We start from the raw sequence: 16107 nt of genomic DNA on the forward strand, positions 1-16107 counted from the left end.
AGTGGTAGCAACTCTAATAGTAACAATAATAGCAGCTTTCTGTTAGAAGGTTTCCATTATTAGAAACTAGCCTTGAATTCCAGCCCTCCCATTTATAATTTTTTGACTTTAGGTAAGTCACGCAGTGCCTGTGCTCAAGAAACATTTGTTGGCTGATGAATTAATGAATCAAAATAACCTTCATATCTCTGAAACTCAGTTTTCCTATCTCTAGATGAGATTAGTAATACCTATTTTTTTATCCAGCATGATTGCTGTGAGAATTATGTGGCCTAATGTTTAATAAGCACCCATTACACCTACGTGTTTATTTGTTTCAATTATCACATCCTTAGTAACAGAAAATTGCTATCGTTACTGTCAGAGTTATCATGGTTTTTAAAGATGACCAGGTTTTTGGTTATAGAATTATCCATGACAATCCGGCTGTCAAGTTGTTTGTAATATCATCTCCTCTGCTTAAGTTACTTTCGTGTTCATGTTGTCACCTTGTTTGTTTGTGTCCCTGTGAGTTACTACCTGTAGCCATTAGTAGTTCGTGAGTCTCTTGTGCCACCTTCTAGACCAGTTGCCATTGAATCAGCTCTGACTCATGGCAGCCTCATGTGTGTCAGAGTAGAAGTGTGTGCTCCATAGGGCTTTCAGTGGCTGAGTTTTCAGAAGCGAGTCACCAGGCCTTTCTTCCAAGGTGCCTCTGGGTAGACTAGAACCTCCAACTTTTAAGTTAGCAGCTGGGCGTGTTAATTGTTGGGAGCACTCAAGGACTCCTGCATTTTCTAGAGCAAGGAAAACCTTTGATTAGATAGCAGTTCCCAGTCTCTTATGGCATCAGTCTGAAGGATGCTCTTGTCTTCCCCCAGCAGAGAATGGGGAGGAAGCCAGGGGTGAGTGGAGGTGTTCACCAGGGAAGATAGAGGTGCATTCTGGTCAGCTGGCTGACCTTCCTCCTAGAAAGGTAGACCTTTTCATTTTGATTTAGAGCTTCTTGAATTGAATCATTGGCTCTACATACGGGTCCTGTGTCCTCTCACTCTACCTCCACCCTTACTGCATATGAGAATACCACGTGCTAAAAGCCAGATAGAAAGATTTTGTTACAGTCCCTATAGCTTCATTCAGCTCCACTTGTACAGTGTGTCCTCTGATGACTTAGTAGTTGTATAAGTCCCAACTACAGCAGGTAGGTTGTAACCATCTAAATATTTGCTTGTCACTTTTACGGAAAAGAAGACTTTCGAGGCCTGATCTACGTAAGCAAATCTCGCTGGAAGACTGAGAGTGACTGAGACAAACTTTCCACTACTCCTTCACATCGTAGTGTAGCATTTAATTCAGGAAGTTTACTTTATGAAGTGAAATTTTAGCATAATATGCTAGACCCAGTTACACTTCAAGAATGTGAAAGGCTGTTGAAAAAATCATTCATGGTCATTCAGCTAAAGATTTTATTTTAAAAGAGGACCCGGACTTAAATACTTGAATTCCATCAGGAACAGTTTAGGAAAGGCAAAAGCAGAGAAGACTAGATAACCTTTAGAAGTCATTTTCACTTTAAGATTCTTTTAAAGGATTGTACCAGGATTCGTATTCTGATAGCATGGCACCTCATAAGTATCAGTAGTCCACTCACGCTCCAAATACTTGGTGGTTTAATAAGCCCCTTCTCATGACCTTGCCTCACTTACTTTGGACATGTCATCAGAAAAAAACAATCGCGAGAAAAGGACATGTTTGGTAAAGTAGAGGGTCAGGGAGAACAAAGGAAACCATCAACAAGATGGATTGGCGCAGTAGCCACAGCAATAGACTCAAATATACCAACGATCATGAAGATGGCACAGGACGGGCAACGTTTCATTCTGCTATACATACGGTCACTGTGAGTAGGAACTGACTTGATGGCAACTAAGAGCAGCAACATGTTTCTCACCTGAAGTACCTAGTGGAAACCTCGCGTGTCCATTTTCTTCTGCCTGTTGGGCCTTGGCTGTGTGTTTTGCACACGGTGGAGGAGATAGCCTTTTCCTGCTGTATTAGTATATTGTAGGCAATGTGTTTACATCTGTGTGTTCATTTTATTCTGATTTCAGAGTGTCATGAACATGATGCATGTAATCAGCATCCCGTACTCTTTAATGAAGGTGAACCCTCTGTCCTGGATACAGAAGGTCTGCCAGTACAAAGGTAAGGCTGACACACTCAGGTGGTCCGCAGGGTCTTCTGACAGTTGTTTTGGTGACGCGTAGATTTATGTGCAGTGAACATCACCTAAGATTATTTACCATTCACTTAGTATCTGATGGGGGCACGTATGCACTTACTACTTTCTGCTTTTCTTTTTAGCAAAAGTGGCTTGTGTAAAATCAAGGGACATGCACTGGGCACTAGTAGCACACAGAGATCAAAGAGACATCAACCTCTCCTCTCTCCGAATGTTAATAGTGGCTGACGGCGCGAATCCCTGTAAGTGATGTTTATATTGTTAGCTTAAAAGGTGGACAGGCAGGCAGGCAGGCAGGTGGGCAGTAGAGGTCCTCATTTTCCGGGTTATCTTTCATTCTTCGTGCTTTGATTTTTACTTTTTTAGTCTTTATCTTAGTTAAGAGGTAGGGCCTTAATGATCAAACAGTATTATATAGCCTTTAGGTGCATGGTGAAGAACGCAGTAGTTAAGAGCATGGAGTTGGGAGACACGCACCCCTGGGGTCAAGTTCTGGCTCTTCTACTCCCTGATGCTATAGAGAAAGTTGCTAACTTTAATCCTCTGATTCCTGAGCTGTGTAATGATACCTAAATCTAAGGTTTCGTTAGAATTAAATAAAGGAATCCCTATATTAGTTCCTTGGCATGAATGAAGTGCTCAAAAGAGGTTAACTGTTACTATTTTATATTCTTTACAGTTTACTTGATCAAGAAATTAATTTGTCATTTTTAATGAAATTTGGTTATCAAATCTTACAACAGAGTACCCACATAAAATAAATTATAGTTCCACCAAATATTATTAATGCACCTTGAGAAATATTTCAGTAAATTGAACACAAACCCACCTAACTTGTTTTGTGAGCCTCTCTTCTCACAAAGAATGAAGAAAGTAAAGCCTAAAGCGAGGTGTTTGTTTTAAACTGAACATGAAAGTTTTGTTTCCGACCACGTTGCAGATTGTGCAGTACATGCGTTTGTAGATGAAAAAAAAAAAGCAGCATATAATTCTTAAGGAAAGCCTGATACACAAAAGCGGACTTGCCAACAGATAAATTAGCATTCCTTTTTAAAATGATTCTTCGATTTATAAAATAATTCCATAAATCATGAGTTATTTTAACACAAAATTGTAACTCTGCAGAATCCCATGCTTTGCATAAAGAAAGAATACTTGCATTTGGAAGTGTAGTAATTGGATCTCCTCATTCAGGTTAACATAGAGGGTAGTTTTCGTCATCTACTTTAGATTTGCCCGTTTCATGGAATGTGCATACTGAAAATGATAACAAGTCTGAGAGAAAGTTATTAATGTTAAGTTTATCAGTCCACATAAATATTTTGGGTATAAAAGTTGTATTTTTAAAAAATTCTTGAGTGTTCTATCCTTTTTGCTGCAAGTTTGAGAATACTGTCATCTTTCATTGTAACTTAAGTGATAAATTATTTTAAATGAAGTGTTTTTCAGTGTAGCATAAATGATAAATTATATTTAACTAAAGTTGCCTGGCAGCAACTAACAAGAACCCCCGTGTTATAGATTGAATTGTGTCCCCCCAAAATGTGTGTCGATTTGATTAGGTCATGATTCCCCGTACAGTGTGGTGGTCCACCATTTTGCCCTCTGATGTGATTATCCTATGTGTTGTAAATCCTACCCCTATGATATTAATGAGGCAGGATTAGAGGCAGTTATGTTAATGAAGCAGGACTCAGGCTACAAAACTGGGTTGTATCTTGAGTCAATCTCTTTCGAGATACAAAAGAGGGAAGGCAGCAGAGAGACAGGGGGACCTCATACCACCAAGAAAGTAGTGCTAGGAGCAGAGCGAGTTCTTTGGACCCAGGGTCCCTGTGTTAAGAAGCTCCTGGACCGGAGGAAGAACTGACAGAGAGAAAGCCCTCTCCTAGAGCTGGTACCCAGAATTGGACTTCTAACCTCCTAAACTGTGAGGAATAAATTTCTGTTTTTCAAAGCCATCCACTTGTGGTATTTCTGTTATAGCAGCACTAGGTAACTAAGATACCCCGGTATGCCTTAATTCTGTGTTTAAAAATATTTTATTGAGTATTTTTGAATACTTTGTATTGCTTCGCCTGTCTGACTATTTTCCCTGTCTTTGGCTTTTTCACTCCAGGGTCTATTTCTTCTTGTGATGCATTTCTCAATGTCTTCCAAAGTAAAGGCCTGCGTCAGGAGGTCATCTGTCCTTGTGCCAGCTCCCCAGAGGCTCTCACCGTGGCTATCCGAAGGTACTGGGTTGCATTAATTAAAATGGGCAGCCTACAAAGCAGTCGTAATTAAGGAGCAAAGGGAGACCTGGAGATCTTATCATAGTCAGTGCTTATATGAGGATAAAAACGAGATCAATAACCTTTTCAAGATGAGCATTTTTTCTTTATATCCTAGATGTTTAGATACATTAGTTAGAAAACACTTTTCAACCTCTACAGTTTCACTGTGATTCTGGAGTAAGTGAAAACCTGTCTGGACGTATGGTGGACAGTAAGTGCTATCTTGCCTGTTTGCAGAGGACTTGGGTTTTCACTGGCTTGTGTCAGCCTCAGGTTTCATTGAGGGTGGAATATAGATAACTGCTGGCTAAAGTTAGCCGCGTAGGAAAGCACACGCTCTCCAACATGCCGTTTTCACACCATCCTCATTTCCTGCCCTCTGGAACACTGCACGTATTGCACTTTCAAAGACCCTGATTTTCCTGAGCTTTTGAGTAGCTTGCCAGCACATCAAAGGGATCTGTGGTCTGTGATGAGCAGATTTTCCCCCTCACGGACGTTAGGTTTTCTGGGTGCTTCTGCGACACCTCAGCATTATCCCCAGCGTCCCTGGTCTTAAGTCCCTCACCATCACAGCCTGCCGCAGAGCAGTACAGTCCTGGGGAAGGAAGTTGTTTGGAAGGTGTAAACTATTATTCTACCCAGGTGAGACCATGGAAAGTGTTGAACACAGTCAGTAGTCTCAGAACTATTTGATCAGCAGCAGCCGCAGCATTACTTAGCGTCACGTGTCAGCTGTTCATTCAGCTCTCGACTATGTGCGCTAATGTTGTGGTTGTGTGCCGGCAAGGCAGGTTTACACTCTTAGTCACCCCATATGACAGAGTAGAGCTGCCCCATAGGATTTTCTAGGCTGTAGTGTTCACAGGAGCAGGTTACCAGGTCTTTCCCCCCAAGGAGCGGCTGGGTGGGTTTAAACTCCCCACCTTTTCAGTTAGCAGCTGAGCACTCAACTGTTGTGCCACCACAGCTCCTTCTATACTAATAGACGAAATAGTTGTATAATCTAGATAATTGAACCTTGTAACATGGCTCAATTTTCAGTATCTTTAAGTTCTACATCTAATATTTCGTGTCACCCCATCCTATGAATGGATGCCATAGAAAATTCAGTGAATGGGTCCTGCTCTGTATTACTGAGAGATTTGGCTTCCCAGAAATATTCACTAGAAGAGTTTCCTTAAATAAGAAGCTTTCTGATGTGTTTAGATGTTTGTTGATGTAAGATTCATTGGGCCGCTTGACCAATATTCTGAGAAATGGAAAACCTTGAAGTATCAGAAGCAACTTTTACTTTTGATTGAACCCACAATTAAAAGTCTGTAACGTAATTTAAACTGATGAGGAGTTGTACCATTGACCAGAATTCAATATTCGTTTTTAAGAAGGATGGCCTGCGAGCCTAATAACAAGAGGTGTGCTATGAATCATTTTCTGACGTTTATGCCTGACCTTGGAGTACAAAGTGCACCCAGGGTTGTGGTAACAAATTTATTGTCACAGTTATGTTTTTCAGAGATCAATAAAAAAAAAAAAAAAATGTGTCTAGTTTGAACGCTTACTAGTGGAGGCCAAGATGATAGAGTTTCAAGAAGCTGGGTGGGTGCCAAAAGAGTCAGGAGTTCTAGGTTTGAGCCCAGCCTTGCTCGTGGTTACCATGTGATTCTGGACAAGTCACTTGTCAAAAAATGAGAGAAGTGGACTCCCCCAGAATGAGGGAATTAGACTCAGTAATCTCAATTCCCTTCCAACTATAAATTTTTAAGATTCTGCAGCTCTGTAAGGTAACACTAGAATTACACAGTCGCTGTAGACAATTCTTAAAATTAATGATTCACAGATGTAGAAAATTCAGAGTTGTTATAATCACATGATTTAATTATTTGCTTTTTGTAAAAACAACTCAGTATGATTAAGGTCAGTAGTATGGGTTATGCCAGGGTTGATTGGCAGAGAGAGAAAGGGTTAGCAAAGGAGAAAAATTGCCCAAGATTAAAATTTAGGACCAGTAATAGGCAAATTAAGCAGGAGCTGTTTACTGAGTGTGCTGTGTGGGCTCTGCAAGAAAAAGTGATCCTGGGCCATGGGCTGGGGGCAGGGGGCTCAGGCGCAAACCAATCATCAGCCAACAAAACAAATAAATACAAGTAACAGGAAAGAGTTTCTGTTTACGGATTGGTGGTTGCCAGGGACTCGGGGAGGAACTGCTTAATGGGTGGGGGTGTTATTTCAGAGAGGGGGAGATGTTTGGGAACTGGGTAGAGATCATGGTTGCACAGCCTTGCGGATGCACTGAGTGCTGTGGAGTTAGTCACTTTAAGATGATTGATTTTATGTTATGTGAATTTCACCCCAATGAATTTTTTGAGTTCATACAATCATAAATTGACTAGGAATGGTAGTTTCAAAATTATGGCAAAGATATAACACTCTTTTAGGTAATAAGCAATATGGATTAAATAAACCTCTAGGTATCATTCCTTATGGGAGTTTGAAATGGTAGACTTTGATCAGGGCCCCCTCTAGTAAGCTGTAATTACATTTATTATAGATATTTATCACAGGAGATTCAGTCGCTTAAGAAAAAGTAGCTGAGTTTGTCACCTCTCCTGGCCTTTGAATACAACATACTTCTGTTTGCTGGGCCTTACTTGAACCTTTGCTTACCCTCCTAGTCACGCACTGAACGTGGCTCTCACACCGCCATACGCTGCAGAACCTCGTCACCTGTTTCACAGATAACCACTGGAAAGACCTTGAGCCAGAATAGGGGCAGTGGCTAAAAATAGCCAAAAACCCTTGTTAAGTCACTTCAGCTTTTAATGTCTCAGCTGTTGATTACCATTAGCGTTGCCAGTGTAAGCCGTGAATTGGGCGGCAGTTTTTTCGCCATAGGCCTTGGAGTTGTGAGAGATTGTTACCAAAGAAGGTTCAGGATACCACCTATCAGGAAGTAACGCTGTTCGTCTTCATTACCATGTGTTTTAAGTAGTGCTTAGCCATACAGCGAAGCCCAAGCCCATGAGTGATGCAAACAGTCAACGCATTCACTGCTAAGAGGTTAGAGGTCCTAGTCTACCCAGAGATACCTCATAAGAAAGGCCTGACAACCTGCTTCCAAAAAATCAGCCATTGTAAATCCTCTGACACACACGGGGTCACCATGAGTCAGAATTGACTCGATGGCAACTGGTGTTTAACCATACAGAAAATAAAATACATGGTGTTATCACCTTGGCTGGATTTTTTGCCTAGATGACCTTACTGGCAAAATCTCCTCTGGTTTGTGCAAATTCAGTTTATTTTTTCTCTGAAGCTGAACTGTCATTAAAGGCAATGGGTTAAAAAGGAAAAGGTTTGTGACTGGGAGAAGGACAGTGTCAGTTTCTAGCACTGAACTGGTTTTCACACTTAGAAGAAATATGACCCTGAGCGAAGCACTAAACCTTTCTGGGCCTCATTTGTAAAATAAATAGGTTATTCTACGTGGTCACCAATGTTCTGGCTGTCTCTAAAGTCCTCTGGATTTAAGATTCTGTTCGTGCATGCGTGACCTAACAAGCAAAACATTTCATCATCCTCAAGAATTTTTATTCACCTTGTTTGCACTTCACAAACATTTGGCCCTTCATATACTTGACAACTCCCACAAAACTAACTACTCTTCCTAGTCTCTGTTACCGATAGAGCTGTAGACATGGTTACTGAGAGGGTCTTCACCAGGCACGCCAGGTAACAGACACCTGGTATGTAGTGGGTGTTACTTCCCTCTGTTCCATAGCCATCACATCGTGGAGCTACAGTACCCGGAAACAGTATACTAGCATAATTTTTTTAGGCTTGAAATGTGCATGGAAAGAAGAAAATAATGTGAAAGTTACATTAAAAATATAATAAGACTAAACAGATGTTGTAAGAGGTATAACTTCCTGCCGGGGGTCAGTTTATCATCAGGTATTTACTGAGAATCCATAAGGCACATAGCCCCATATTCTCTAGAAATAGAGTGAAAATTAGGCATAACCCTTGTGTCTAGTGAGTGTGTGATTGTAAAATAATGAGTTTAGCTTTCTTGCCTGGGTTTTAGAGCACAGATTTTTTTACTTGATTGTCTCAATTGATAGAATTTTTTTTTTTTAAGTCAGTCTCCACCTGCAAGCTATGACTAAATTACTGCCATCCAAAATCCAATTGATACAGTCTCTATAAATGATTGGGCTTTGGATTTTTATCCAGGTTTCATGGAATTTTCTTTAATGACTATAAAATGAGCATAGCCAAAAGTTGTATGCTGAACTTTTCACAGCACAGCAGTCCCTGTGTGCTTTCCTTTTGAGATTCTGTAAAAACGGCGTGGGGCTGGTGTCTGACCTCCTCTAACTTCACATGGGACAAGGAGAATCAATACTAACAGCCCAAGGCTGATTCCTATGAGGTGGATGTCAGACATGCCACCTCTCTCCGCCGTCTTTACCAATTCTGACACCACCATCCTACAGCACTCTCTACTTTTTTGCCTTCTTCCATAGTTCATTGCAATGGCCACACAGAACTCACAGGCCATATTCACAATTATGGGGTTAGTTAGGGAAGTAACGTTACATACAATTCAGGCTCAGGAACACTTAAGGATACAGTTCTTCCATTAGAATAGCCTCTTTCCAGCCATGCTTGCAGGTATGCCTCTCCCTGGCCCTAGGCCTCTGCTCGAAGGCACTCAGCTTACTCTCTCCATGGGCCAGGCCCACTGCACCATCTCCTGCTGCCAGGTCTCTACTGGCACTGCTTCTCACCATCTTAAGGGTTACGGCTCACTTTCTGTCTTGCGCTCCTACTTCCAGGAGCTTCTCAGCACAGGGATCCTGGGCCCAAAGGACGTGCTGCCTCCTGGCTGTTCTACCTTGGTGGTGGTGGGATTCTCTCTTTTTTACCTCCGGGTGGCTCATTTCAAGCCCAGCAGATGGCAGAACTGACCAGTCCCTTTGGTGGGCCACAATTACCCTATCACACAGTCTTGTCCAATTGCTGCGGGGGAGGGGGGGGCAGGGGGCGGGGTTACAAGATCATGGCTAGAAAGGCCATGTAAAAGCGATCTGTGACGCTGCAGGTTTCCTGTATCTTCCCTCCTAGAAGAGGAGTGGCCCACATTTGCTGTCTTAGCAGATACATGTTGCTGCTTCCCACCACTTCCTTCGATGGGGTCAGGGAGATAGACAGCATTCCTCCTTTCCACGGCTTTTAGCCCAGCTCACCACTCCCAGCAGCCCTGGCATAAGGCAGGCAGCCTGGGTTTAGCAAGTTTAATCCTGGAGCCCTTCATTAGGGGTTTGCTCACTCCTTCACATTATTCCCAAGAGGTCTAGGAGGCCTATAGATAAATAGGGTCTGGTTGCTGGCCCTGATGTTCCAAACAAGACCCTGTACCAGTGACCTTTGCAGTAAACCAGAAAACAAAGGTGGACGCATCCCACAGGGTTCATCTAATTTTCGAGAACATTTGATTTAATAAAACACTATATAGTTAGAACGTGGTAGGATACTATAGAGTATTAAATTCCTATCCCCTTCTCCTCTAATGCCTCTTTATTCATTCCTATCTAAAGTTTTTCACCATAAGCATACATTAACTCCACTTTGATATAGGAAGTATCGATATAAAATTGCTCTTGCTATCAGTTTGCCTATAAAGAATGTGCTGTAAGCTCTTTTGTTCTTTTGTTTTCCCCTTCTTCCTCTGCTTTCTAACTTGTCTCTGAATCCATATTATCGACTTATTCATTCAGCAAATGTTTATTGAATGCTTTTTGCATGCATTCAGTGCTGAGGATACCACAAAAAGCAAAGCCAGAAAGTACCCACTCAAAGAGGACATCTTGAGGGAAGACCACATAAACAATCTATTAGAGAAATGGAAAGAGAATTTTAGCAAGGGTTAATATTTGCTTTATTGCTTTTATGGGGCAAAATAAAAAGAATAGAGTATATCCTTAACTCAGATCAGCAAACCGTCTGCCACCTGTTTTTATAAATAAAGATTTATTGGAACATGGCCATATCCATTGGTTACTATATCACATGTGGCTACTTTTGCACTGTAACAACAAAGCTGAGTAGTTTCTGTCAAAACCGATGTGGCCCATAAAGCATAACACACGTGCTATCCGGACCTTTATAAAAAAGCGTGCCAATGTTGTTAGGTGCCATGGAGTCAGTTCCAACTCATAGTGACATTATGTGCTACAGAACAAAACACTGCCCAGTCCTGAGTCATTCTCACAGTCGTTGTTATGTTCGAACCCATTGTTGCAGCCACTGTGTTAATCCATCTCGTCTAGGGTCTTCCTATTTTTTGCTGACCCTCTACTTTACCAAGCATGATGTCCTTCTCCAGGGACTGGTCCCTTCTGATAACATGTCCAAATTATGTGAGACAAAGTCTCACCAACCTCCCTTCTAAGGAGCATTCTGGCTGGACTTCTTCTAAGACAGGTTTGTTCATTCTTCTGGCAGTCCATATTCTTTGCCAACACCATAATTCAAAGGCATCAATTCTTCTTAGGTCTTCTTTATTCATGGTCCAACTTTTGCATGCTAATGAGATAATTGAAAACACCATGGCTTTGGTCAGTCCCACCTTAGTCCTTAAAGTGACATCTTCATTTTTCAACACTTTAAAGAGGTCTTTTGCAGCAGGTTTGCCCAATACAATGTCGTTTGATTTCTTGACTGCTACTTCAATGGGCGTTGATTGTGGATCCAAGTAAAACGAAATCCTTGACCACTTCAGTCTTTTCTCCGTTTATCATGATGTTGCTTATTGGTCCAATTATGAGAATTTTTGTTTTTGTTTTTTATGTTAAGGTATAATCCATACTGAAGGCTGTAGTCTTTGATCATCATTAGTTAGTGCTTCAAGTTCTCTTTCAGGAAGCAAGATTGTTTCTTCCACATATCGCAGGTTGTTGACGAGTCTTCCTCCAATCCTGATGCCACGTTCTTCTTCATATAGTCCAGCTTCTCAGGGTATTTGCTCAGCACACAGATTGAATAAGTATGGTGAAAGGATAGAACCCTGACACACACCTTTCCTGATTTTAGACCAGGAAGTATCCCCTTGTTCTGTTTGAACTACTGGCCCTTGGTCTGTGTACAGGTTCCGCGTGAGCACAATTAAGTATTCTGGAATTCCTGTTCTTCACAATGTTATCCATAATTTGTTATGACCCACACAGTCAAATGCCTTTGTGTAGTCAATAAAGCACATGTAGACATCTTACTGGTAGTCTCTGCTTTCAACCAAGATCCATCTGACATCAGCAACGATTATCTCGCATTCCAAGTCCTCTTCTGATTCTGGCTTGAATATTTGGCAGTTTTCGTTTGATGTACTGCTGCAACAGTTTTTTAAATTATCTTCAGCAAAATTTTACTTGCATGTAGTATCAATGATTGATAATTTCCACATTCTGTCATAGCACCTTTCTTTGTAATGTGTGTAAATATGGATCTCTTGCAGTCCGTTGGCCAGGTAGCTATCTTCCAAATTTCTTGGCGTAGATGAGTGAGCACCTCTAGCACTGCATCCGTTTGTTGGAACATCTCAGTTGGTGTTTTGTCAATTCCTGACGCCATAAAAAAATAAGTGAACTAACTAAACTTAAAACTGTCAGCTGTATAGTCCTGGTTTGGCATTTTGAATAAACTGGGTAAGGTTAATTTCATTCCTTTTCCTTATAAACCATTGATTAATAGGCAAATGGTTTATATAGTAGCTAGCTCTTTCCATGAAAAAGCAATGTATAATCGAAAGTTGTATTAACATAAAGAAATTTTTCTCTTGTGATTTTTTTAAACCTGTAGTTATAATTCTTATTCTGTGTTCTGGTCTTCGGACTCTATATTCTGGCCTTTGGTAATTCATCTGAACTTTTTTTTTTTTTTTAATGAAGACACTGTTTTCCTCAGAAATCTAATGGTTGGCCTGTCATATTCTATTTGAGTCTTTATCCTCAGTAGTTTACCCGCATAACTTTTTAAAATCTTTTAAAAATCAAAGAGAATCCATGTTAACACAATTTTAGAATATATAAATGAGAATCAGAAATAACTAAGGCTATTTTAACCTGTTTTACCACAGGAGCCATTACAGTCTTAGGTAGTCCATGGTTGTAAGCCTGTGTCCAAAGCCAAGATTCACAGAGTCAGTTACCTTCCTGTGTCTCTGGTAACAGACAGTGGGATCGTTCAGGTGTGCTTGCCTACTGAGAGACTGAGGGAGAGAAAATGACCAGCCTTCTCAGAGTCCTCAGACTGCCACTAGGTTATAGCCATTCTTCTGAGTTATCCTGCTCCTTGCGGAAGAAACCTTGGAGGTTTAAAAAGTTTCTGCTTATAAAGCCTTCAAGCTTCCAGGTTGCCTACTTTGAAATGAAGAATAGAAAAACTGCAATGGAGTCCTTTTGGACAGCTTTTATTTTTTATTAGCATGCTAAAGAGATGGTGTGGCCTAGTGTATGTTCTAAGGACTGTGTCTTGATCCTGTGTGTCTCATGGACACATGAAATGGCAGTGACCTCTTCCATTTGGCTCCTGCATGAAATAAGAAGGGGCTGTGACAAATACATAGGGAAAAATACAGCTTTAATTCTGAACCATGTTTGTTGCTTCGTTACTGACTTCATGGTTTTAGCAAAATAATGATAACTTATGGGAAATATCCTTGTAAGTACATTTAAAAGTATTGAGTTTTTTAAAAACAGTTTTGTTCATTTAAAACACTCACTAGCACCCTAAATGCCACTCTTTTCACCTTCCTTCCTGGATTTCAAAATCATAAATACCTGTAAACGAATTCAAAATGGGGGTATTTTTGAAATTTTGAATAAAATCGCCTTAGAGATAATTAAAATGAAGAAGCTGACTGTAGGTGTTGTTACAAATTGTGCTATATAGTTTTTTAAAAAACTGAGAATTTATTTCCTGATAGTGCTTCAGGTGGTTTTAGGCTGAATGATTCCACGTAGCAGAGAAGTACTATGGCTCTGTAGAAGCACAGTGCCTTCAAATAGCACATTTCTGCCTGGAGCGTTTCAGTAAGAAGAATTCTTTTGCTTTGTTGAAATAAAATATGAAAAAACAATTGCTTGGTGACTGGCCCTAACAAACGCAGTAAATTTGCACAGTGATGAAAAGTTGACACAGTAATTAATACTCCAGTACGCCCCTTTAGAACTCATTTGTTTTTTTTTTTGTTGTTGTTGTTGTTTTTAATTTTTATTGTGCTTTAAGTGAAAGTTTACAAATCAAATCAGTCTCTCATACAAAAATTTGCACACGCCTTGCTATGTACTCCTAATTGCTCTCCCTCTAATGAGACAGCATACTCCTTCCTTCCTCTCTCTATTTTCATGTCCGTTCAGCCAGCTTCTGACCCCTTCTGCCCTCCCATTTCCCTTCCCCACAGGAGATGCCAACATAGTCTCATGTGTCTACTTGATCCAAGAAGCTCACTCTTCATCAGTATCATTTTCTATCCCATTGTCCTGTCCAATCCCTGTCTGAAGAGTTGGCTTTGGGAATGGTTCCTGTGTTGGGCTAACAGAAGGTCTGGAACCACTGGGGTCCATCCAGTCTCAGTGAGACTATTAAGTCTGGTCTTGTTACGAGAATATGGGGTCTGCATCCCACTGCTCTCCTCCCTCGGGTTCTCTTTTCTGTTCCCTGTCAGAGCAGTCATTGGTTGTAGCCGGGTACCATCTAGTTCTTCTGGTCTCAGGCTGATGTAGTCTCTGGTTTATGTGTCCCTTTCTATCTTTTGGGCTCGTAATTACCTTGTGTCCTTGGTATTCTTCATTTTCCTTTGCTCCAGATGGTTTGAGACCAGTGGATGCATCTTAGATGGCAGTCTGCTAGCGTTTAAGACCCCAGACGCCACTCTCCAAAGTGGGATGCAGAATATTATCTTAATAGATTTTCTTATGCCAATTGACTTAGATGTCCCTTGAAACCATGGTCCCCAAACCCCCGCCCTGCTATACTGGCCTTCAAAGCGTTCAGTTTATTCAGGAGACCTCTTTGCTTTTGGTTTAGTCCAGTTGTGCTGATCTCTCCTATATTGTTTGTTGTCTTTCCCTTCACCTAAAACAGTTCTTATCTACTGTCTAATTAGTGAAAACCTCCTTTCCTTCCTCCCTGCCCTTCTTGTAACCATCAAAGAATATTTTCTTCTTTGTTTAAACTATTTCTCGAGTTCTTATCATAGTGGTCTTATACAATATTTGTCCTTTTGCAGCTGACTGATTTCTCTCAGCATAATGCCTTCCAGATTCCTCCATGTTATGAAATGTTTCATGGATTTATCATTGTTCTTTATCAATGCGTAGTATTCCATTGTATGAATGTACCATAATTTATCCATTCATCCATTTATTATGGGCACCTTGGTTGCTTCCATCTTTTTGCTGTTGTGAACAGTGTTGCATTGAACATGGGCGTGCATATATCTGTTTGTGTAAAGGCTCTTGTTTCTCTAGGATATATTCCCAAGAGTGGGATTGCTGGATCATATGGTAGTTCTATTTCTAGCTTTTTAAGGAAGTGCCAAATCAATTTCCATAGTGGTTGTACCATTTTACATTCCCACCAGCAGTATGTAAGTGTTCCAGTCTCTCCACAACCTCTCCAATATTGATTATTTTGTGTTTTTTGGATTAATGCGAGCCTTGTTGGAGTGAGATGGAATCTCATTGTAGTTTCATTTGTTTTTTGATGTGACTTGGAATCACAGCCTGCATGCCATCAGTGCTCTGTCAGAAAAGCATTTGTGGATCATATGGACAGGCTGCATTGCAAGACTTCCTGGTCAGCAAAGCGCTGTAGGTGTTTGCAGGGTGTTAATTACCTTGCATCTGCCCCGTACTTTTTAGATTTAAAGAAGTGCTTTTAAATGTTTGCTTTTTGATTTTCACAACCACCTTGCCCATAGAAAAGACCGATGATTAGATTTATTTGACTTACTAATTGTGTCACTTTGGACCAGTTAACCTCTGATTATACCCCAATTTTTCAACTGTAAATTAGGACACTAATACCTATGCCACATGCGTTACCAGGTGGTTGTGAGTTTGGATCATGGGGCCAACCTGCTAGCTTGCAGAGTCTCTGAGCCTATAACCGTGTATCTAGCACACTCTCCCCCAGCTGTCCCCCACCCCAGGCTTCATAGCTTTTCACTGTCCATGAAAAGTAGGCAGCCCCAGGTGAGATCCGGAGTCAGCCAGGACCAGACACTGGTTTCACCTTTTAGACTTTGGCTGCTGTGTTGGTCGCCTGGGCGTTGAGTGTAGGAGGCACAGAGGATGTGACTTTTAATTTAAATGTAAATATAAATATTCGTTATTTGCTTTTATTTTAACGCTTTTAATTAAAAAAAAAAAAAAAAAAAACCATTGCCGTCTGTCAATTCCGACTCATAGCGACCCTATAGGACTGCCCCATAGAGTTTCCAAGGAGCACTTGGTAGATTCGAACTGTGGACTTTTTGGTTAGAAACTGTAGCTCTTAACCACTATGTCCACCACTCCTACTGCCCGGGGCCAGCCAGTGTCACCT

At 40.9% G+C, this 16107-nt stretch overlaps 1 protein-coding gene across 3 annotated transcripts in view; it reads left to right on the forward strand.

The window, feature by feature from the left end:
• The window catches only part of DIP2C (disco interacting protein 2 homolog C), a 655995-nt gene that overhangs the window by 465774 nt on the left and 174114 nt on the right, over positions 1-16107 (forward strand). For all 3 annotated transcript variants that reach the window (XM_049881664.1, XM_049881665.1, XM_049881666.1), the window contains 3 exons: positions 2091-2184; positions 2344-2463; positions 4341-4455. In XM_049881664.1, the coding sequence (XP_049737621.1) occupies positions 2091-2184; positions 2344-2463; positions 4341-4455 (329 nt within the window). The remainder of the gene's footprint in view (positions 1-2090; positions 2185-2343; positions 2464-4340; positions 4456-16107) is intronic.

Source organism: Elephas maximus, chromosome 4 (assembly GCF_024166365.1).
Source record: "Elephas maximus indicus isolate mEleMax1 chromosome 4, mEleMax1 primary haplotype, whole genome shotgun sequence".
Classification (NCBI taxonomy): domain Eukaryota; kingdom Metazoa; phylum Chordata; class Mammalia; order Proboscidea; family Elephantidae; genus Elephas; species Elephas maximus.